Below are 24,864 nucleotides of genomic sequence, written 5' to 3' on the forward strand. Positions count from 1 at the left end.
GGAACGGTTCGATTTGTAACAATCGGCAGAGCTCCTTCATTACCCTGGACATAAAGAGGGTCCCCTGGTCGGTGAGTATCTGTTTTGGTATACCAACCCGACTAAACACATGCACCAGTTCCTTGGCAATCGGCTTGGTGCCCGTGTTACGCAAAGGGATGGCCTCCGGGTAACGAGTGGCATAATCCAAGATGACCAGGATATGTTGGTGTCCACGTGCAGACCGTAGAATGGGCCCAACTAAATCCATTCCAATCCTCTCAAATGGGACTTCAATAATAGGTAGGGGTACCAAAGGGCTACAGAAGGGGCTTAGGTGCAGAGGCTTGGCAGTCAGGACAAGACTCACAATATACACGAATATTGTGATGCATGCCTGGCCAAACAAAACAGTGTAATATCCTTTCGGTGGTTTTCTGGACTCCCAGGTGACCTCCCATCACATGTCCGTGGGCCAGGTCCAGCACCTGCCGCCGGTAGGGTTTTGGCACGACCAATAGTTCCACCGTGTCTTCCCCCTTTTTCTCTATCTGATAGAGTAAATCATTCTCCAGAACCATGTAAGGATATGCCAGCCTAGAGCCAGGTTCTACGGGTACCCCATTTATCACTTTTACATTTGTCCTAGCCTGAGAAAGGGTAGGATCCTTTATTTGCTCGCTTTGGAGGTCATCTTTCTGAACTTCTAAATCCGGCAAAACGGGGAGGTGGACGGCTGTCGGCCTCCTCCTCTTCCCCGGTCCCCTCAGTATCACCCGCCATGACTGAAAACGGGAACTGCAAGTCATTTCCAGCAGACTCTTCCCCCGAGTCTTCCGGGGAGACCTCTTCCAGGGGTTCGGGACCCACACGCGCCCTGGGAGAAGAATCATGTACACTATTACCCTGGGGTATCAACTGATTCTCCCACAATTGCCAGAAGTGGGGAAAATCCCGGCCCAGGATAACATCATGCAACAACGCCGGGACGAGTCCCACTTTATGTTGCACAGACCCATAGGAAGTAGTAATGCATATGACCGTGGTGAGGTACGAACAGGTGTCTCCATGCACACACGTTACAGAAAATTTGTCTGATGGTCCAGTCAGGACTGACACCAGACTGGCCTTCACCAGAGTCACCACACTTCCCAAGTCTAACAATGCCACCACATTTTTTCCATCAACAGTTAAATCACACAAGTGTTTCTCCACATCCTTTTGACCAGCATTCACACTCACTACCAGTGCAACCATAGACATTCGGTTTTTAGAGTCTGTGACGTCGCACTGCATGAGTTCAGTCGTGAGCGGACAGTTCGCAACCATGTGTCCCATCTCTTGGCAGTGGAAACACCTAACGGGCCCCTTGCTTAGACCATAGTTCGTTACTCTCGGCCTCGCAGTGCGGGCAGTCCCGTTTTCCTCCCCCACTGTCTTAGGGATTTTTCCTTCTCCCCTACTCCCTGGAACAGTCTTACTGGTTCCACGTGGAGATGATGAAGAACAAGGTGGGGTAGCGTCGTCTCGGAGTCCTTCCACCACGGAGTAACGTTCAACCAGATCCATCCTGTTGATCTGCCATCATAGGATTTCCATGGCTTACCCATTTCCTCAGGGCTGGCGGTAGGGCTCTCAGGTATTTGTCCATGACGACTCTCTAGATTATCTCTGGTGCTGTCAACACCTCGGGTTGTAGCCATTTCTTCGTCACGTGGATCAGGTAGAACATCTGTGACCACGCTGGTTTATCCGGCTGATAAGTCCATTGATGCACTCTCTGTGCACGGACAGCGGTCGTCACTCCCAGCCAGGCCAAGATCTCGGCTTTCAGTTTGTCAAAGTCCTGCGCGGCTTCAGGTTCTAAGTCATAATAAGCCTTTTGGGCTTCACCGGAAAGAAACGGGGCAATCAGGCCAGCCCATCGTGCCTTCGGCCATTTTTCTCGCACCGCCGTCCGTTCAAACGTGGTCAGGTATGCCTCGACGTCATCTTCGGTCGTCATCTTCTGCCAGTACCGACTCACGTGAATCACTCTCGACTCGTCTTCCAGGTTAACCTCAGGTAAGCTTGCCAAGCGCTGCGCCACCTGCTGGAGAAGCGAACGATCGGTAACTGTCATGTCCACCAACTCCATCAGCTGGGCCATCATCACCCGATTAGCTTCTTGCTGGACGGCGGTGGACTGTACCAGCGCTTTCACCACGTCCTCCATGCTCATGCTTCCCACGTGATGCCCGCGTTCTCCACCACAATGTGATAAAACACTCCGGGATCGCCTTTGCTGAGGTCAAAGGTCACGTGCGTTCAGCATGAAACTCAGGCGCACCCGGGGTCCGGGTATAACTGACACTGGGTCAGGTTTATTAACGGTGAAAGCAATGCATACAGAAAAAAAAAAAAAAAAAAAACATAAAACAAATCCTTGCCTGTCCGGCACTAACTAAACAAAGTACAACCTAACTACCAACTGGCGGGCTTCTCCTGTCCAGCCACACTACACTTGCAGTGGGCACTGCTTTCACTCACGTGTGTCTCTCACACAGACAGGCTCTCTGTATTCCCAGACTGAGACACTCACACAACCACCTGGCATCCTTTTATATCCACTTCCCATTATTCATTAGCAATCAGGTGCGATACTGACCAGACTAGGCCACAAAGGAAAGGTATCTGGGCGAGATATACCTGCCCTCATCCACTATTCCCACATGATTCTCACACCCCTGTTACTCCAGTCACCGTGTGCATGTTTGGGAAAGGTCTGATTGACCGAAACATCACATCTACTGTATATGCACAGTACTGGACTGTCTGGATTGTACATAAAAAATTCAAGATTTTTTGGGGGGATTTTAGGGTGCCAGATTCTTTTCTGTATCAAATATTACATATAAGAACAACAACTTGAGCTATTGCGACATGTATTCTGTATAAAAAAACACCCCCGTAAAGAAATTAAAGGTTGCGTTTACATAGTGAAAAATTGTAGCATTTCCAACAGCCATGGCTATTTTCTATTACTTCAAATTACTATACATTGGAGAACGCTACAAAACCAGAAAGTCTGTCCAATAATCCGGATGCCATTCGAAAGGATTAATGGAGGTGTCAACTATATGAAGTCTAAATGAACGGTCATTTACCTACAAAGATTATCGTATAAAGTCTGCACCAAAATACTTTTAAACTTAAGCACGTTGGATTTTACAAATCCAGTTCAAGAAGGGGGGGAATAAATAAAGAGCACGCTTTTCCTGCAGCTTTTTTTTTTTATTAGTTTGTCCTTAATTTGGCTTTAGTGAAAAGAAGAATCTCACATGCAAAAAGCAAAGGTTCTGTTTTCTTCTGATTTGTGTTGGGATTTCTACCATGGGGATCCTATGGGTTTTTTTCTTTTAAGGCGAGAAGCCATAGTAAGGCTGGAATCATACTGAACTATGCATGGGCACTTTTTCTTCAGAATTGTATTTTATATCTAGGGACTTAGTCATCAGTGATAAGTGCAGATTTTGTGCTAAAGGTAAACACACGGGTCGTCTACATTACACAACATATCCTGTGAATGTGTTCACACCTCGAAAAATGAGTGAGTATCAAGGAATTGGTGGAGCAGGGAGCTGGTATACCTTCACCACCATTCGGTTTTTACTTTGGTCCCATGTCTTTCCCAATGATTGCCATTTTCACTTTTCCCAGTGTTGCCTTATATTCGAGTGGTAAAGGATACTAGCAAACAGGCAATCCCCACATGTATTCAGGCTGTCCAGCAGCCACAAATCATGCAGATACAGCGACAAACTAAATCTCCGGGCACACCAAAATACTCGGAGATCACCCGAGCAACGAGTATACTCGCTCATCACTTTTCAGAGTATCCTTTACCACTCGAATATAAGGCGACACTGGGAAAAGTGAAAATGGCAATCATTGGGAAAGACATGGGACCAAAGTAAAAACTGAGTCACGAGAGGAGTGGTGGTGAAGGTAAACCAGCTCCCTGCTCCACCAATTCCATGATACTCATTTCTCAAGGTGTGAACACATTCATAGGATATGTTGTGTAATCGGGAAATCTCGAGTAACAAGTATACAGAATCATTTATGCTCGAAATGCTAAAAAACTGCTATAGATAATCAGCACATTGGGGTTGTTAAGAGCCCCTTCACACTTTGAATCTGACGCCAAAATTTTGCCACCCAATCTGAGAGCATCATAATGTACAGCCAAAGACCTTGATTCCAGTGATGTATCACTTACTAGGATGCTTAATGTAGTTTTGATAAAAATCACTTTTATCAGCAGTAGATTATCACTAGCAGAATAGTAAGCCTGCTGCCAAGTAGTCCTCTGTATTCATGAGATGTATATAACCGCAGCACTGATTGGCAGCTTTCCATGTATGCAGTGTACACAGAAAGCTGCCAATCAGTGGTGTGAACCGGGTTACACAGGGCTCAGCATTCAGAGAACATCTCCAGCAGATAGTGATTTTATTAAAACTGCAGAACGCAGCCAAGTGACCTGAGCACTGGAGTTAGGATCTCTGCCCCTACATCATGCTGCTCTCAGTAGCAAAAACCTGCTGACAGATTCCCTTTAAAGCCACAATGATCTGTTCATTCAGCTGTACTTAAGCAGCTCAGCCCCATTTTAGACCCCTGAAGAATGGACATCTACAAAATCTGGTACCAAATAGTGACTTCTGCTCTGTACTGTGAACTTTGTCTGACTCTCTTTGTATATGTAATAATATCCAAGCAAGACCATACTTGCTTTAGATAAAATCACATTTATATCTCGCAAATAAATTCCACATGTTTGGTAAAATAACCATCATTTGAGAACGGCAATGCTGATAAAATAACACGGAAATAATAGAACCATTTTAGCAAAGTGAATAAATAAAAAGGCTAATTTCCTGTCAAAAAAAGTAAAAATAAAATGTATGCCAACCCATGTATCCGATGCATGACGGACGGATACATGAAGTTCAACCCACTCACTTAAAAAACCCACAACAAGCAAGAACATGTAAGTAATCATACATAATCATACCATTACAAGCAATCCCAAATATAAGCTTATAGGTAAGCAAATGGATTATGTGGTTCTGTGCTTTGCAAGTGTCTCAAGTGGAGACACTAAATCAGGGGTGGGAGAATCTTTTTTTCTGCCAAGTGCCATTTGGATATTTATATATAAATTCTTCGGGGGCCGTACAAATTGTGTACTTACTCCGCCCACAAAGTACGGCCCGTCGTTGGCACTGGTGTTAGGACTGGAGATGGGCAAAACCGAACAGTAAAGTTCGTAGTCTGTACTGAACACCTACTGTTTGGGCACGATCCCCAAACACGGGCTTCACCAGGAGGTCTGTGTTACTGTTCGGGTTCAGCACCCTGAACATTGGGTGTTTCTCGAGCTGTCATGTGCATGAAAGCACAGCAAAAAATGCCTATGATCCGTGGTAAAATCAATACCGCCAGTCAAACAGTCGTGATGACAGCGCAAGCGAGCAGCTGTGATCGGAGGTAAAAAGTTTGTCAGCTTTGGCAAGGCTGGTTATCAAAAATAGAGATGCTCTCACGCCGTTTTTAATTATTTAAATAGTTTTAAAAAATGGCGTAGGTTCCCCCCCATTTTTTACCACCAGCCAAGTTTAAGCACAAAGCTGGGCGTTGTTATTCTCAGGCTGGTAAGGAACCATGGATATTGGCCCCCAAGCCTAAAAATTGCCTCAAGCAGCCGTCCCAGAAGAGACGCATCTAATAGATGCACCACTTTGCCCGACTGTTTATGTGTTGGCCTTATAGACGCCTCTCTATTACCAAGCCGTGGACTTGATGTCACCGGACAACACAATTATGAACCCCATTTGCCACCATCACAAGGCCAACACATAAAAAATGAACAAAATTAAAAGTAGACGCAAATTAATAACATAGAAAAAACACAAAAATTGAGCTTGGTTTGAGTTGATACATATGCAGCATATAAATGCATGTTGACATTGGCCATAAAACATAAAACCTGCAAAAGACAAAGTGAGCAAAAACCCTGCTGTAACTAAATAAGTAAAAGCAAAAGTGTATCTAAATACAGAATTTTTAGTAATACTGTTTTTGATCAAAAGTAGCATGAAAGCTATCCCACCACGACACGGTAACTCTGTTCGGGATAGTCCTACACTGTCTAATATTAAAAACCTTGCCTTATGTCAAAGTTGACCTCAATGTGTGAACAAGGGCAGACAAAAGGACTGGGTCCCAAACAGTAGACACCAGTCTGGGGAAGCCTTAAGGTACCGTCACATTTAGCGATGCACCAGAGATCCCGACAACGATACGACCCGGTCAGGATCGCTGGTGCATTGCTAAATGGTTGCTAGTGAGCTGCCAAACAGGCAGATCTCACCAGCGACATAGCAGCGGTCGGCGGTCGTTACTTACCTGTCAGACGCGGCAATGAAGACGTCCTCCCACCCGCGTCCATGCGTCGCTCGTTGGCGCCAGCAGGAAGCGGCCGACGAGAAACGGCCCAGGACGTTCTCATGCGATCAGCGATAACCAGCGGGGGAGCCAGTCGGAGGTAAGTGTCACACATAGCGATATCGCTAGCAATATCGCTGCTGCGTCAGAAAATCGGTGACGCTTTAGCGATATCGCTAGCGATCTCGCTTAGTGTGACAGGCCCTTAATATACAATTTCCAGCTCAGGAGAGGGAGGCCACACCCCAGCTTGCACAGAATGCAAAAAATACAGAGTTTTTATTATTTAGATGCACTTTTGCTTTTACTTATTTACTTACAGCAGGGTTTTTGCACACTTTGTCTTTTGCAGGTTTTATGTTGCAAATTTAATAACGTGAAAAACACCAAAAAGTTGACAAAACAAGGAAAAATGCAATAAGGAATCAGTTCATGGTCTGCAGAGTTAGAAAATTTTGGAAATTAAAGCATCATGTATAAAGACCACCACCGGACAACTAGAATACCCAAATGGTCATATAATTCAGATCCCTCACACCATGTTCCCACAAATAATGGAAACCTCAGGAAAAGTGAACTTAAGTTTAGAGATATTTTCAAGACATTTTTAAAGTAGTAACAAAAATTTTGGATACAGAATTACATTATATAGAATTGTGTGTTGCGATAGTGATAGACACAGCAGAATAGAAACAGGAAAAAATAAATTTAAAATGTAGGAAATCCCTACGTGTGGGAGATATCCTCCACTGATGTTTGGAGAAGTGGATGCCTACGTAAAGAACTAAGTAGTTTGGAGCCTAGCCAGACGTAAATGGTCCAGGGTATTTGTGGACATTGGCTAGACTGGACTCGGGGTGAGTTGATGTCCATATTGAAAATGGTGACTTATTATGGCATGTTCACACGGTGTGTTGGCAGTTTTTTGGGGGATGGAATTGTGTTTTACAGTACCAACAGAAGCATTGAGATTTCAGACGCGTCGTGCACAAGCAGCCTTTTTTTTCTGAATGAACTTGAGCAAAGCAGCGTTTCTGAACATCTGTAGCACGTCAATACTTTAAGCATTTTTTTTTTACTCATTGAAAGTAATGAGAAACTATAAAAACACTGTAAAAACATAGTATTATATTTGTCTGGCGTTTTTGTAGCTTGTGAACAAGACAAAATTTGTTGACATCTACAGTAGACATGAAAAGAAGCAAAGAAAGAAAAAAAAAATGCAACCATTTGCTTTGTTTTTACTGCCAAGTGTGAAGGTTTAGAATCCAGAAAAAAAAAATGCTGCAAAAACGCAACGTGTGAACAAACTGTTAAAAGGGGGTTGTCAGGGACTTTATTTTTCTTTACTATGTACCTAGGAACTAACAGACAGGTAGTTGCCAAACTACCTGCCAGTTCTGCCCGGGGCAGATCTCTGGCGGCACAGTGCGTGGTCACAGACAACTCTTACCAGAGACTCTGTGGCTTCTCCTTACAAGCATGTCGACAGTGCAGCAGCTTCTCTTCCGCTCTGCTTTGTTGATCAGAGTAACTGCTGGGTCATGCCGACAGGCAGCGAAGAGACAGCTGTCAACCAGCTTGATGGAGTAAGTCATGTCATATCGACAGAGTAGCCCGGAAGAAGGAGCTGCTCTGCTGACGTAAGCAGCAGAATCGCTAGCTGGAGTAGTCAATGACCGCTTTGAGCCAGTGCTGGGTAGAACACACAGGTAGTATTTCTGGTGGTCCCATCAAGAGAATCAAACCAAGAAGCTCAGGTCCTCAACTGCAGGCAAATTGTTAATTGTAAAGGCCCCGTTACACTAAACGATGTACCAGCGATCCCGACAATGATACGACCTTGTCAGGATCGCTGGTGCATCGCTACATGATCGATGGTGAGCTGCCAAACAGGCAGCTTCACCAGCGAACAGCACAAGCGAGGACGCTGGTCTCTTAGGTAAATACCAGGTTACTAAGCAGAGCACGTCACTTAGCTACCCGATGTGTACCTTAGAAACCTCCCGGCGCGAGCACGTAGGTTTCTAAGGTACACATCGGGTAACTAAGTGACGTGCGCCGCTTAGTAACCCGATATTTACCTTGGTTACCAGCTCCTGCTTAGAGTGCTGGGAGCGTTGCTGATCGTTGGCTCCCACTGCCACACGCAGCAATGCGCGCTGCCCAGCGGGAGAGCAACGATCAAAAAACGGCCGTGCACGATCAGCGATACCCGGCAAGGGGGGGGGCGGTCACTGATCCCCGTCACACACAGCGATCTCGCTATGTGTGACGGGGCCTTAAGACCCATAGTGGATGGTAGTGAAAGAATCAATGATGTATACTTATGGTCCAGTGGATATTCACCTCCTTAGGTTCTAGAGTTATTCTGGCAGTGACAGGAGGCTGAACACTGAATGAGATGTAAAATACTGAGAAGTATAGAGTTGGGAATGGGATAGAGACCACTGAGCAGATCCAACTGGATGGCCAAACCATTCTATTATTGGGCAGAGCGGTTCACGAGTGTTCATCCTCATCACTATATGAAAATCTGTGGGAGTCTGCCCTGGACCAGACCTTCCCAAAGACGACATTTATGCTGCCACACATTTTCAGCAGATGCAGTGCAAATTGAAGTCGGAAAGGGGCGTTTAGGGGAAGAAAAAAAAAAATAGTTTCGGGCACTTGGAAACCCCCTTTAAGAACACATCTGAGAATCTTATGCTTTAACGTGAAGCTAAATGAAGCAGAATATCCAGCTCAACGGCGTAGTGAAGAGCAAACTTTTATTCACCACGGACACATTACAGAGAGGATAAAACATCAGCATGACAGGTTACAAGTAGTCAGATCCACGCGTTTCTAGAGACCAAGCTCCCTTAATTCATGATTAAGGAAGCTTGGTCTCCAGAAACGCGTCGATTGCTTTTCACTACGCTGTTGAGCTGGACATTCTACTTCATTTGGATTCCTCGTGCCCTGACACAGAACGTCCGTGCCCCAGGCACTAACAAGATGCAGAAGCAGTGAGCTGGAAAATTTTTCCCCTGTTAACGTAAAGCTACATAGTGACAATCATGCTACTGAGGAGGGGTCATTTGGCAAGATGGGATTGGTCAGAGCACACAGCACGGTTCCATCTCCACATCAGGGGGTCCACCCAAATCAGAAAAAATTACCATTTACAACAATGAAAATGGAAGGAAAAGCCCTGAAAATGCAGCTTAGACATTTTGTGGATGATTCATGCTCGAAATCTTGAGAAATTGTACCCACCAAGTAATTTAGATTGTAGGGGAGGGAAGAAGAAAGTATCACCATTATTAATGCTTAGGCTCAATCATGTGTGAAGGAGGCCTTCGACAACCAAGGAAGCTGAAAGAGTTACTGAATGGCATGCCACAACCCCACCGGTGGTAAGCCTTCACCACAGTGTGTAAAGCGGTCTTTTGGTGCTGAAAGGCCATCACACAGTGTCAGCAATTTACATTCATAAGTATGATAGTACATTATAAACAAGGGGCCTACAGTTCAAAGCTACTCATAGAAGGAAAACAGAAATGTTCGGTATGAGTGGAATGTCTTCATTGACCGCTGTACTATATCTAAAATACAGATTTACACTTCTTTAAATTCCTCGATACACTCTGGGCATAGAGGGGAGTAGGCCCCAGCGATGAGGAGGGGAGTAGGGAAATCTTGCACATTCTGATTTTTAAAGAGAAAAAAATGAAGTCAATCTGCCATAATCCAAGAGATGAAAGAAAGGCAGAAATCTATTATGTCTCTAATGTACAGACACGTCATCTTTCTACAATCCTCAGTAGTAGCAAGGCTAGACTACTGACACCAGACCAGATAGCGCCCTGGGAATAGACCCACAGAGGGAAGCCTGTTGTCCTACGTCTGGGATCTACCTGCTAAACAGCGGGAAGCCATCTGGACAACTTGACAAATTGAAAGGTCACTTTCCTGCTTCGCCCCAACACCAAGGCGGTAGGCAATGAGGACGGCATTGTTTTGAAGACAGGATGTTTATATTATTGGACATAGCAGGAACAGAGGCAATAAGACGTAGAGCAATTTCTAGAAATGAAAGACCCCTGCTCTTATAGGATGGGAGGGGACATATTGAAGCATATGTTCTCTTGTCTCTCAGATGTTTCAAAACAAAAAGTCCTTTTCATCCTCCAAAATTGCAATATCATCAGGCCACCTTGGCTAAAAAGATCAAAGAGACAATTCCTCACATTGACCTAACCCCATTTAGCCTCCTGTTATGTCTGAGATGAACGTGTTAAAGCCCCAGACTAGATATACGTTCATTTCTAAGGGTGGCTTTACATGTAGCCATTTTTCGTATGATACACATTGCATGTAAACAAAAATATTTTTATTGCATTTTAAAGATCAATCATCTCTACACAGGTCTGTATCAGAATTTTGCAATGTGCACTTCCTCAGTTATTTCTCATAGATATGCATGAAAAAACAAAAACTGACAACTGGGTGTCACCATTACAAATGTCTAAAGGGTGTGTCCCTATGCATTCCAGCATTGTCAACAATGATTGGACAGTCTGGATGTGTAGGGACATACCCCATCTGGTAACACCTAGTTGAGTAATACAGTGGGGTAAATAAATATTTGATACACTGACAATTTTGCAAGTTTCAGTTCTGGGCCGATTCCTGACCTTCCTCAGAATCATCCTTACCCCATGAGGCGAGATCTTGCATGGAGCCACAAACAGAGGAACATTGACAGTCTTCTTGTGTTTCTTCCATTTTCTAATAAATTGCGCCAACAGTTGTTGCCTTCTCACCAAGCTGCTGGCCTACTCTCCATCCCAGCCTAGTGCAGGTCTACAATTTTGTGCCTGGTGTCCTTAGACAGTTCTTTGGTGTTAGCCATGGTGGAGAGGTTAGCGTGCAATTGTGTGTGGACAGGTGTCTTTTATAAAGGTAACGAGTTAGTGCAGAGTAGGGGGCTTCTTAAAGAAAAACTAAACAGGTCTGTGAGAGACAGACTTCTTGCTGATTGGTAGGTGATCAAATACTTTTAAAAATGATACAATATGATTTTCTGTTTTTTATTTTTAGATTCTGTCTCTCACAGTTGAAGTATACCTACAACACAAATTACAGACATCTCCATTCTTTGTAGGTGAGAACACTTGCACAATCGGCTGTGTATCAAATACTTATTTTCCCCACTATATATATAAATCTTTAGGAGGAATAATGGGTTCAGTCTTAAACTTTAGGTTAATTCTTCCATATTTTCACAATCTTTAATGAAAAAAAAAAAAGCCAAACATTCTGTTAGGTAGTAAAATTAATCTAGGAAATATTGGGCTTTGGCATGGCTTCTTTGATACAGAACACTAGCCATCAGTTTTCTCTTACAATCTTGGCACGGACACCACCGTCATAGACATACGTAAGATCTATGTATTCGTTAGACCAAAATTGGCCCAACCCTCCTATAATGACCAACAATATGTATGGAGACCTCCTGATTCTGACTTTCAGCAGCTGATTTGTTTTTGTTCTCACTGGAGATAAGTCACTCACAGTTATATCCCAGTTTAATAATAATGGTAGCAATACAGTCACCAGTCTCAGTCTTTTCCGGGCTTCAGATGTGCTCCTTTCTGACTTCATATCACTACATCTGTAACCTGCCAGATCACTGTGTAGAGCAGACATTACTTTTTCTGTAGCCCCATTCTGAGTCTCAGAGACTTTAACAGAGAACATTCGATAGTGACCTTGGCTGCACAGTAACCACCGTCACAAATGAAGTCAAGTGTTGCCGGAGCGCCGATGACGTTGGCAGAAGACAGTGACCGGTGAGTATGCTGATACCATCGTTACATGTATACACAATCTCCCTACCAAAAGGGAGCAAACAAAAAAAAAAAAAAGCACTGGAGTGGGGCTTGAAGTCACATCAACGATCACTTCCAAAAAAGTAGAGACAAGTTGTGAGTTAAGTAGTCACATTGAAAGCTTAAGGTTTTTTTTTTTATTAAAAGGGGTATTCACACTGTCTCTTGAACAGTTCAGAGCAACACAGTCTCCTTGCCTCCTGGTTGGCAGGGACTCCTCTGACTGACAGCTTTGGTGAACAGCAGAGCGGTAGCATTAGTAGAACTATAGCCTCAGAATAAGTTGTGCTAGAACACATTCAGTTCTCAGTGGTTTGTGCTGAGTCTACGATGTGATCACTACACTTACACAGAGATTAAACGGTGTTTGAATAAGCACTCAACTCTGGGCAGCGTGATTAGGAGACCTGCTTTGAAAGCCACGGGGCTAATGATTTTGAAAGATTTATAAAAGCAGCTCATAACAAGCTAAGAGGGAGGGAGGTCGACAGGTAAACATTGTATAGAAATCAATAGACCGAAGAGAGGTGGCAGGATTATTAAAAGTAAATCTCTTTAGTCAGTGGCTAAGCTTCATGGAAATGAGCTGTACACTATGAAAGATAAAAGTTGTTCTTTGAGGAGAATTACAGCAGATAGAAAAAGCTAGTCAATAGAGAACTTGCTTATTTTCTTGTTGTCTAAATCAATTCGCTTGAAAACACCTTTAATTCTCTCAAATAAATCATTGCCAATATTACGTATCCATTGTACACTAAACATAATTACTTACCCACAAAACCATCTTCACCTACAAGTTTCAATGCAATCTTGTCCGCCAGCACAGAAGAACTGCCATGGGCAATGTTAGCAAATGGTCCAGCATGGACAAAAACAGGAGATCCCTATAAGAAGCCAGAAAAATATTTATAACCTGAATACACAAATGTAACATGACTCAGTTTTATTGAATCACCATACTAATGCAGCTGCAAGTAAATCTCTAAAGAAAAACAAACTTTACATTATTCTTGGTATAGCGTTATTTTATTTTTCATTTATTATCATTCTAGATTTCAAACTTGGAATTTTCACACTGAAGTCAATAACCTGACAGATTTCACATATACAGGGTGGTCCAAAAGTAGGTGGACAGAAAAAAACATTTATATATATAATTATATTTACTAACACAAGCATAACATTGACAATTAAATTTTATTCTGAACAATAATACAAAAGCCCTTAAATTTTATTATCGCAGGTGCTCAAATTGTTTTCCATCACAATTTGCACAGCTTTGAAGTCTGCCTCTTACGCTTCGACAAGCATTTTTGCACAAGTCTCTTTGGGTAATAATTTCTTGAAATGCATCGCTTATGTAATTTTTCAAATCACTGAACTTTTTGGTTTTCGACTATAAACTTTGTCCTTGAGTACTCCCAAAAAGAAAAAATCCATTGGGGTCAATTCTGGTGAACGTGCCGGCCAATCAAGTGGGCATCTTCGGCCAATCCATTTATTAGAAAATGTTTCATTACCCGATTACACATACTGTCCACCTACTTTTGGACCACCCTGTATATGATGACACAACTTAGATGTTGGTCACTTTTTTTTTTTTTTTTAAACTGATTTGAGTGGTTGCGATACCCAGCACCTCTGCCAATCAGTTATTACCAGTACTGGACAGAGGTTCTTGAATAATGCGAGAATTCAGCAGCTCCATAAAAACTATAGCGGCAGCAGCAGCCAGGTACTAAAGATCCACCTCTTAATTATTTGAATGGGGGTGAATACAGTACAGTACCTGGCCTCAGTCAAAAAAAATGATTATTCTTCATTAATCCAGAGAAGGTTATTCACTTACATAACTCTTAATTTCCTAGAACAAAATGTTATACTAGTTACTTGAAGCCATCAAATGTTCCTGCTAAATCCAGCAACTATGATATTTATTTCACACATTTACAGCTCATATTAAAAAAAGGCTTGAGATTTCTGGAAGCTGATTTTTTTATTTTCTTAAGGAAAATGGAGAAATGTTCCTTCTCTTTTCATGGTATTTTACACGGAATTTTAATTCTTTCCCAGGTCGGCATCGCTCAGTCACCGCTCAGTGGCTACAGCCTTCATACTTGCGTTAGAACTGTTCCATCCATTTGACAGTACTATGAACGCTGCAACAGATTAGCAGCCGTTGATTGGTTTGGGAAATAAAGGTTGTTACTTTTGTTGTATGGGGCACTTAAAGGGGTATTCCCATCTCCAAGATCATATCCCAATATGTAGTAGGTACAATAATGATAATAATAGGAAATGCCTCCAATTATAAATGTAGTATAGTTTTTCTGATTCATCATGTTTCTTTTCTCATGTACAGGTATTGAAGGACCTTAAGTATCCATGGTTATGACCACCTATAGTGACAGTTAGTTGCTAGTGGTCGTAACCATGGATAACTAAAGTCCTGCAATGCCTGCACATGAGGAAAGAGACAGAGCGAACCAGAAAAACTACACATTTCTAATTTGAGGTATTTGCTAATATTATACCTACTACACATTGGGATAAGATCTTGGAGATGAGAATACCCCTTAAAGTAAAAAGTAATCAATGTTAGAGTGTTAGCGACTCCTGGAGTGGACCCTCTGGGTCGTGGCACCAACCCTCCCAGGGCGAGCTAGCCTAGTGAGGACCACCCCCTATACAGGGAGTGTCAGGAGCAAGCCCCAGGGGATACGATACCACGACTGCTGGCACCAGGCGTCCGGCTCACAGGAGATACGAGACTGTGTGACTGGAGGGTGCAGGATACTAGGGAACACAGGAGAATACACGGGAGTGCGCTGAATACGGGATAGTGCAAGGCGGGTACACGTGGGCACTTAAGGCGTGTAGCGAGTAACACATCCGGAGGTAGACAAAGCAGGACGCGTGCAAGGAGCACGACAGTACAGAATGAGGCAGCAGTCGTGCCAGGAGGTGTAACAGAACACAGGAATAGAGTGAAGGCCAGGAGGCACGACTGAGCGAGAAACAAGGGACAGGATACGAGAGGATGTGCCAGGAGGCACAACTGAGCATGAAGCAACAAGGGTTCAGAGCAAGTGCTAGGAGCACCACAGAAAAGCAGACAGAGCAGAGGACCTGAGAACAGCGCACAGCCAGGCTGGGACACAGCTGACCCAGCCAGGAAGCACAACAATAATCAGGCACCTCCCCTAGGGGGGAGGTCGTCTGATATAGCACATGACTACTACTGGTTCTGGGTCAGGACCTAGCCAGAAAGCACATGACCACTACAGGTTCCGGGTCAGGTCCTCCATTACCATAGAGAGGACCGAGCCCTATACAGCACTTACAGGAGCGCGCAAGCGCAAACGTGACATGGAGGAGGAGACCCGGGGACGAGAGCTGCGCGTGCGCACCCGACGGGGACCCCCGAGGGACCGCCGTACCGGAGGGAGTGACGTCGGGGCCGAAGCCCCGCCTCCTGGTGAGCGCGGCATAACCATCAATAGTCGACAACCCCCTTTAACCAATTTTAACTATGTGGCAGTCCAATACACAGGTCTGGGCTAAGAGAAGGACTGAAGAATGTGACCTACCTGATTGCATAGATATCACTGAATGAAATATCGCAGCTGCAAATCTTTATTCATTGCATAGTGGCATGCATTGAGAACAAGAAAACATAAAAATGTTCAATGTAAGTCAAAATTAATATCCCATGGAGGTCAGGATTGGGAAGCACTCTCAAAATCAAAGTGGAAAATCAAATTACAGGCTGATCCAACTACAATGCCTGGGCATGCTCCTGATGAGGCGTCGGATGGTCTCCTGAGGGATCTCTTCCAAGACCTAGACTAAAGCATCCGCCAACTCCTGGACAGTCTGTGGTGCGACGTGACGTTGGTGGATGGAGCGAGACATGATGTCCCAGATGGGCTCAATCGGATTCAGGTCTGGGGAACGGGCGGGCAAGTCCATAGCGTCAATGCCTTCGTCTTGCAGGAACTGCTGACACACTCCAGCCACATGAGGTCTGGCATTGTCCTGAATTAGGAGGAACCCAGGGCCAACCGCACCAGCATATGGTCTCACAAGGGGTCTGAGGATCTCATCTCAGTACCTAATGGCAGTCAGGCTACCTCTGGCGAGCACATGGAGGGCTGTGCGGCCCTCCAAAGAAATGCCACCCCATACCATTACTGACCCACTGCCAAAACGGTCATGCTGAAGAATGTTGCAGGCACGAGATCGCTCTCCACGGCGTCTCCAGACTCTGTCACATGTGCTCAGTGTGAACCTGCTTTCATCTGTGAAGAGCACAGTGCGCCATTGGCGAATTTGCCAATCCTGGTGTTCTGTGGCAAAAGCCAAGCGTTCTGCACGGTGTTGGGCTGTGAGCACAACCCCCATCTGTGGACGTCAGGCCCTCAGACCATACTCATGGAGTCGGTTTATAACCATTTGTGCAGACACATGCACATTTGTGGCCAGCTGGAGGTCATTTTGCAGGGCTCTGGCAGTGCTCCTTCTGTTCCTCCTTGAACAAAGGCAGAGGTAGCAGTCCTGCTGCTGGGTTGTTGTCCTCCTACGGCCCCCTCCACGTCTCCTGGTGTACTGGCCTGTCTCCTGGTAGCACCTCCAGCCTCTGGACACTACGCTAGGTCAGATGAGCATGATAAGTCAAGCCTATAGTGGTTATAAAAAGTAGAAGGCGTCGACCAAGTTGCGGCCTTACATATAGACTCGATTGCGACGTCTCCCCTCTGCGCCCACGAGGATGCCATAGCTCTGGCGGAATGTGCCCTGATACCCTCCGGAGGATCTTTATTTCTCGCGGAGTTTGCCAGACAGATCGCGTCCCTAATCCACAGAGACAGAGTACCCCTTGTGACTTCATATCCCTTCTTTGGCTCTGGAAAGAAATAAACAGAGCCCTACTCTTCCTCCAGCTGTTAGACTTCTTGATGTATTGTAACACTGCTCTTCTAACGTCTAGTGTATGGAATTTTTCTTCTGGAGTAGAATGGTTACTGTAAAATGAAGGGAGGTGGATCCCTTGCGACCTATAAAATATTCCCCGCTACTTTTGGCAGAAACGAGGGGTCTGGTTTTAATATCAACTGATCCTGGAATGTTTAACAGGAACGGAGGTTCTATTGAAAGTGTCTGTATGTCGATGACCCTTCCGGCTGAAGTTAGTGCCACTAGCAGTACCGTCTTAAGAGATAAGTGTTTAAGGGATATTGAGTCTAATGGATCAAAGGGGGAGCGCGTTAGGGCATCTAGTACCAGATTCAAGTCCCAGGGAGGCACTCTGGGTATGTGTACTGGTTCGCTCTGTTCACAGCCAGAGATGAGTCTGGCTATCCATCTATTGCCTGCCATGCTATAATTATAGAGGGCCCCTAGAGCAGACACTTGAACTTTTAGTGTGTTGACGGATAGCCCTAGATCTTTCCCCTTTTTGTAGAAATTCTAGAATGGGTGTTATCGGGATTTCTCTAGAGTCGGAAGCTGTGTGGAACTCTAGGAACTTCCTCCATACCCTGTTATAACTCTTTGTACTAGCCAATTTTCGACTCTGTAGGAGGGTATTGACTAGTTCCCCCGTGAACACTCTTGCTCTCAACATCTCCCTTCCAAGTTCCAGCCGTCAAGCGGAGATTGTCCACTTGAGGATGGAAGAATGGCTCCTGAGAGAGGAGCTTGTGGGCTGAGGGAGCACCCAAGGGTTTGTCACTGACATTGCTTGTAGGCACAAAAACCCCTGGCCTCCTGGGCCAAAATGGCGCTATTAAGATTATTCTCGCCTTTTCTGCCTTGATCTTCCTGATAACCTGCGGCAGTAGTATGATTGGGTGAAAGGCATATGCCAATCTGAACTGCCATGGGGCTTGGAGGGCATCCAGAATTTCCAGACAGTCTGCCACGTTCAGGGAGGCGAACCTTCGCCCCTGTCTGTTTTGTTTGGTGGCAAAGAGATCTATCTGGGAAAGACCCCACAGTGACACGACGTGTTTGAATATTTGCCGGCTCAGGCACCATTCTCCTTGCCATAACGTGTGGCGACTTAGGAAGTCTGCTTCTGAATTGTCTCTTCCTCTTATGTGGACAGCCGAGAGAGACAAATTGTTTTTCGGCTAAGAATAAAAATTTTCTTGCGGAAGACATTAAGCTGTTCGATCGAGTTCCGCCTTGCCTGTTCAGATATGCTACCACTGTGGTGTTGTCTGAAAGGATTCTCATGTGTTCTCCTTGTAGCTGTGGAAAGAAGTGATATAACGCATGACTAACCGCATTCAGATCTTTTAAGTTTGAGGAATCTGGTCTCTCGCTTATATCCCATTGGCCTTGGGAGAAGATCCCCCCATATGAGCCCCCCATCCTGTAGGGCTGGCATCAGTAGTAGTAGTAACTATACCGGAAGGTGTTATCACCCATGACACTCCTCTCGATAGATTATTGTCATCTAACCACCATACTAGGGAAGTTAGGACTGTTTGGGATAAGGTGATTTCCTTTGCCAAATTCCCTCGGATACAAGCCTCCTCTAGGACTATCTGTTGTTGCAGTTCCATGGTGTGGAACTGGGCCCACTGAACCGCTGGGATGCAGGAGGTAAGAGACCCCAAGAGGGACATTGCTTCCCTCAAGGACAGGCCTGGTTTGTCCATTGCTAATGTGATCTTTGTTTTGATCATTGCAATCTTTACCTGTGGTAGCAGACATTTTTGTAACGCATGACCTCGGACCTGTGAGCGCGGGTGGTCTCCCATTCGGGCCCAGGCCGCTTAGCGGCCGCCACCCGACGAACGCAATCACGCTCGGTCTAGAATGGCCGGCGGCCTAGTTGGAGACCTAGGAAGGACTGGACGGATTGTGGCTCGACTCTGGACTTCTTGAAGTTTATTATCCAACCTAGAGCCTGTAGGGATTAAGATTGCGTCAGCAACTCGTCTATTACATTGTCGAGTTGAGTTCCCTATTATTAAGAAGTCGTCCAGATAGGGTATTATCAAGCTGTGTTTCTGGCATAGGAAGGCCTTTACTTCCAGCATCACCTTTGTAAAGGCCCGTGGTGCAATGGAGAGGCCGAATGGAATAGCTGTGAACTGGAGATGGTGTATGGTGCCATCGAGGGACACCGCCACTCAGGTATTTCTGATACCTGTAGTGGATGGGAAGAGTATTATAAGCATCCTTTAGGTCTAGGTCCACCATCATACAATTGGGGAAGAGAAGTTTAATTGTAGACTTAATATACTCCATCTTAAATCGTTGATTTTTGACAAATGTATTTAGCTTTTTCAGGTTGATGATTGTCCTGAAAGAGCCATCTGGCTTAGGTACCAGAAAAAGAGGGGAGTAAAACCCCTCTCTCTTCCTGCCCTTTGGGCACATGGTCCAATACTTCTTTGTCCAACAAGCTTAGAATCTCAACTTCCAGGGCCTGCAGTTGGATTGGTGAGTTGAGAGATGCTATAATAACCGAGTTATGTGGGGTATGATGGAACTCTATCTTTAGCCCATTTCTAACAATGTCCAGGACCCAAGAACTGGCTGTGATTTTTCCCCATTCTCAGAGGAAAAAAATTTTAGTCTTCCTCCTACTGTAGGGACTAGCCCTTTAGTTTCTGTCTCTACGGGAGGATCTTGTCCTCCTTTATGGCCCAACGATTCTGGTTTTCCGTTGGCCTTCCTCTGCCAAATGGCCATCTCCTAAACGCCCTCCCTCACAAGGAATGGCACAGAGCTTTGCCTTGGATTGGGTATCGCCTCTCCGGCTTTTAAGCCATAGACTATGCCTGGCGTTATTAAGTAAGCCTGCTGTCCTGGATGCCAAACGTAATCAGAGTCAGCAGAAGCGTCCGCTATAAACGCAGCCGCGCCACGGATCATGGGAACAGCGGCTCGTAATCTGTTCCTTTTTGGTCTGTTTGCTGGTCTAGTTGATCAATCCAGATCAGCATAGAACGGCCCATGCAAATGCTGGCTATTGACGGCTTAAACGTGCCGGTAGCTGCCTCCCATGCCCTTTTCAGTGCGGCATTGGCCTTACGGTCGAGTGGATCTTTTAGTACACCCTGATTGTTTTGAGGTAGAGGCGACAACAGCGTCCACTTTCGGGACCTTAGACCCCGTTACCAACTCCTTGTCACTGAAGGGGTACCTTCTCCTTGAAGCCGAGGGGAGGTAACCTCTCCTGGTCCTGTTTCTCCCATTCTTTCTTAACCAGGCTTTTATGACTGGTATAACAGGGAAGGCTCTCCTCTTCCTATCAGTTAGTCCTGCAAACATTATTTGTTTGCAGCTCCCTTGTGTCTGTGCATCCCATGGTGTTTCTCACGGACTTAACTAAGTTGTCCATGTTCTCTAAGGGGAAACGCAAACACCCCTCCATACCTGAGGAGGATGACGATGTGGATATGTTAGAGCTATCAGAGATCACAGACTCGTCAGAGTCTGAGCTGGCCACAGTCGGTTTCTTAGTCTTAGTATGTGTAGGTGTACTACTAGACTGGGTTAAGGCCCGTAACTTCTGTGGCTGACGCTGAAGCCCGTTTCGCAGTCTCATTAATGCATTTTTTACATAGCCTTTTTTTTTTTTTTTTTCCCTGAGGGAGGAGATGTAGCGAAGAGGAGAAGAGGGAGAGAGGAAGGGAGAGGTATTTGTCAGCTTGATAGGCAGAGAGTCGTCCACTCACCCAGAGAAGCTGTAGGTACCGGCTCAGGAGGATGAGATGGGGGCTTGTTGGCGTGGCTTCTGTCCGAGGAACCTCTGCCAGAGTGGTCCTTGGATGCCACCGTGTCACCTGCAAAACATGCTTGCCTGCTAAACCCTTCGCAGCAGGGTTTTTTTTTTTGCTCCACCATTATTTTGCCGGTACTCCCTCCCCCCCGGGAGCACCTCCTCAGGGTAGGCGCAGCTAATTTGCGCATGCTCGGCCTGGTATACAGCCGCGCTGCTGAATATTGTCCCTTTTTCTTTTTTCCTTTTCTCCTTTTGCAGCTTCTGCGGGGAGGGGGCGGGGAGCGCTTCGCATGCTTATGCGCGGTCTCGCGATGCTTCCGAGACCGCGCGTGCACCTTGCCGCTGGGGATTCTCCGGTGACCCGGAAGTTCACCCTTACCACTTCCGGTATCGGCGCTGCATGTGCGTCCTCCCTCTGGGGACTGAAGCCATGGGAAAACGGAGGCTGCATCTGTTCCCTCCGGTTCCGCGCTCCCACACGGACCGGGACGGCCATCTCCGGACTCCGGTGGCATGTATATGCAGGAGAACCCCGGGCGGCCTCACCCGGACCCGTTGTTTCTGCCATCGCTGCTGCGGCTGTTCAGTCGAGGAGGGAGCCGGATTACAGCACTCCCCCGTCGCTGCTTCTGGACCGGAACCCCTGCCGTTCCCACAGAGACTGCACAGGCGGTTCCTTGGCCCAGGTATGTCTGTAGAGGAATCCTGCTGTCTTCCACCGGAACAGGAAACCAACTGAGGAGGAGAGGCGGACCGCCCTCTTTTATCTCTGTAGGTTTCCTGTTCCTATGGGCGGATCCCTCTCTCCAAGTGGGTGCTGTCGTGGCGAAGAGTAAAATAGGAATTTAAAAGTTTAGCCTTCTCAACACCATTTGATAATTTTCATCCTGTAAAAATCCTATAGCATCTTTGACTTTTTTTTTTACTTTTGACATATCACCCAAATCCTTTTTTTATTGCTTTTGACGTGTCTTTCAAGCCATAATTCATTGTCAGCTTTACTAATCTTATTCGTGCCCTGCAGGTTTTGCAGACAGCATTATATTCTTCTTTAGATATTCCTCCCTCTATTTATAAACATTTATTTCTTCTTTTTTAGCATGTGTTTAAGTTCTGTGTTCATCCATCCTGATTTCCTATTCTTCCCTCTTTTCAGAATTATTAACGATTGTGCTTTGAGAATCTCATTTTTCAAGATTTCCCATCCTTCCTGGACATTTTTGTCCTTAACCTCTTTACCCCCAAGGGTGGTTTGTAACTCTTGACTCTGCCCTGTCCTTCAAACCGCACATCCAAACTGTTGACACCTCCTGTCGCCTCCGACTCAAAAAATACATTTTTTGCCCTAGTTGGACCAGTTTCATCTGAAACAAATTTTGTTTCATGAAACCTGATCCGACCAAAGTCGCTCAACTCTAGTAATAACTCTGGAATGCTTCCATGGATCCTGGTGATTCTGACATTGCTTTCTCGTGACATATTGTACTTCATGATAGTGGTAAAAATTTCTTTGATTTGACGTGCGTTTGTGAAAAAAAAACAAATTTGGGAAAATTGTGAACATTTTGCAATTTTTCAACTTTGAATTTTCATGCCCTTAAATCAGAGAGATATGTCAAACAAAATACTTAAGTAATATTTCCCACATGTTTACTTTACATTAGCACAATTTTGGAACCAAAATTTTTTGTTGTTAGGAAGTTATAAGGGTTAAAAGTTGACCAGCGATTTCTCATTTTTCACCACCGTTTTTTGGGGGGACCTCATCACATTTGAAGTCCCTTTGAGGGGTCTATATGATTGAAAATACCCAAAAGTGACACCATTCTAAAAACTGCACCCCTCAAGGTGTTCAAAACTACATTCAAGAAGTTTATTAACCCTTCAGATGCTTCACAACATTTTTTGGAATGTTAAAAAAAAAAAAAAACGAACATTTTACTTTTTTCACAAAAAAAAAATTACTTCAGGTCCAATTTTTTCATTTTACCAAGGGTAGCAGGAGAAATTGGACCCCAAAAGTTGTACAATTTTTCTGAGTACGCCGATACCCTATATGTGGGGGTCAATCACTGTTTGGGCTCACAGCAGAGCTCAGAAGAGAAGGAGCATAGTTTGAATTTTCAATGCAGAATTGGCTGGAATTGAGATCGGACGCCATGTCGCGTTTGGAGAGTCCCTGATGTGCCTAAACAATGGAAAACCCCAATTCAAACTCCATCCCTAACCCCAACACACCCCTAACCCTAATACCAGCCCTAACCATAACCCTAGCCACAAACCTAACCCTAACACCCCCCTACCCCCTAATTCCAACCCTAATTCAAACCCTAACCCTATCTTTAGCCCCAACCCTAAATTTAACCCCAGCTCTAACCCTAACTTTAGCCGTCACCCTAACCCTAATGGGAAAATGGAAATAAACACTTTTTTTCTTTTATTATTTTTCCCTAAGGGGGTGATAAAGGGGGGTTTGACTGACTATAGCGGGTTTTTATGTTTAGCAGCTGTCACACGCTAAAAGATGCTTTTTATTGCAAAAAATTGTTTTTGCATCACTACATTTTGAGAGCTATACTTTTTCCATATTTTGACCCACAGAATCACGTGAGGTCTTGTTTTTTGCGGGACAAGCTGACATTTTTATTGGTACCATTGTTGGGCAAATAACATTTTTTGATCGCTTTTTATTATGATTTTTGGGAGGCAAAATTAACAAAAACCAGCAATTCATGAATTTTTTTTTTTTTTGGGGGGGGGGGGGGTGCGTTTATACAGTTCTGCGTGTGGCAAAATTGATAAAGCAGTTTTATTCTTTGGGTTAGTACGCTTACATAGACACCTCATTTATCTCTTTTTTTGTGTTTTGGCGCTTTTATACAATAAAAACTTATATAGAAAATAATTGCTTTTGCATCGCTTTATTCTGAGAGCTATAACTTAATTTTTTCGCTGATGATGCTGTATGGTGGCTCATTTCTTTGCGGCACAAGATGACGTTTTCAGTAGTACCATGTTTATTTATATACGTCTTTTTGATTGCGTGTTATTGCATTTTTTTTCGACGGTATGATAAAGCATTGTTTTTTGTCTTGTTTTTTATTTTTTTACGGTGTTCACTGAAGGGGTTAACTAGTGGGACAGTTTTATAGGGCGGGTCGTTACAGACGTGGCGATACTAAATATGTGTACTTTTATTGTTTTTTTATTTACATAAATAAATGTATTTATTGGGGAAATATATATATTTAGGAATTTAAAATTTTTTACACTGTATAATATTTTTTGCACAGCACTGTGTCAGATCAGCGATCTGACAGGCAGTGTAGGAGGCTTGGCCATCTTGGATCCGGGGGACTGCAGGGAGGAGGCCCTCGGAACAATGAGATCACATCGCGTTGTTCTGAGGGTCTCAGGGAAACACGCAGGGAGTCCCCTCCCGGCACGATGCTTCTGTATGCCACCGGAGCACTGCGATCATGTTTAATCACAGTGTTTCGGTGGGGGGGTTAAAGTGCCGGGAACAGTCCGTGACCGCTCCTGGCACTTACTGCCGGGTGTCAGCTGTGAGAATCAGCTGACACCCGGCCGCGATCTGCCGCGCACCCCCCGTGTGTGCGGCCAATCGCGATGGCATACTATCCTGTCCATGGTCAGAATATCATGGGTTTCATGGACGGGATAGTATGTCTAATGTCAGAAAGGGGTTAAGGATATCCAGCCATTTGATCCCTCCAATTCTCTTTCTGAGTCCCTTAAAATCTGCTT

The 24,864-nt window shown here is 44.8% G+C and overlaps 1 protein-coding gene across 2 annotated transcripts in view; it reads right to left on the bottom strand.

Moving 5' to 3' along the window:
• The window catches only part of MTHFD1L (methylenetetrahydrofolate dehydrogenase (NADP+ dependent) 1 like), a 346,407-nt gene that overhangs the window by 180,868 nt on the left and 140,675 nt on the right, over positions 1-24,864 (bottom strand). For both annotated transcript variants that reach the window (XM_073557652.1, XM_073557653.1), the window contains exon 20: positions 13,123-13,234. In XM_073557652.1, coding sequence (XP_073413753.1) covers positions 13,123-13,234 — 112 coding nt within the window. The remainder of the gene's footprint in view (positions 1-13,122; positions 13,235-24,864) is intronic.

The sequence above is a fragment of the Dendrobates tinctorius genome, unplaced genomic scaffold (assembly GCF_039654945.1).
Source record: "Dendrobates tinctorius isolate UK_male_01 unplaced genomic scaffold, ASM3965494v1 ptg000250l, whole genome shotgun sequence".
NCBI classification, from domain to species: Eukaryota; Metazoa; Chordata; class Amphibia; order Anura; family Dendrobatidae; genus Dendrobates; species Dendrobates tinctorius.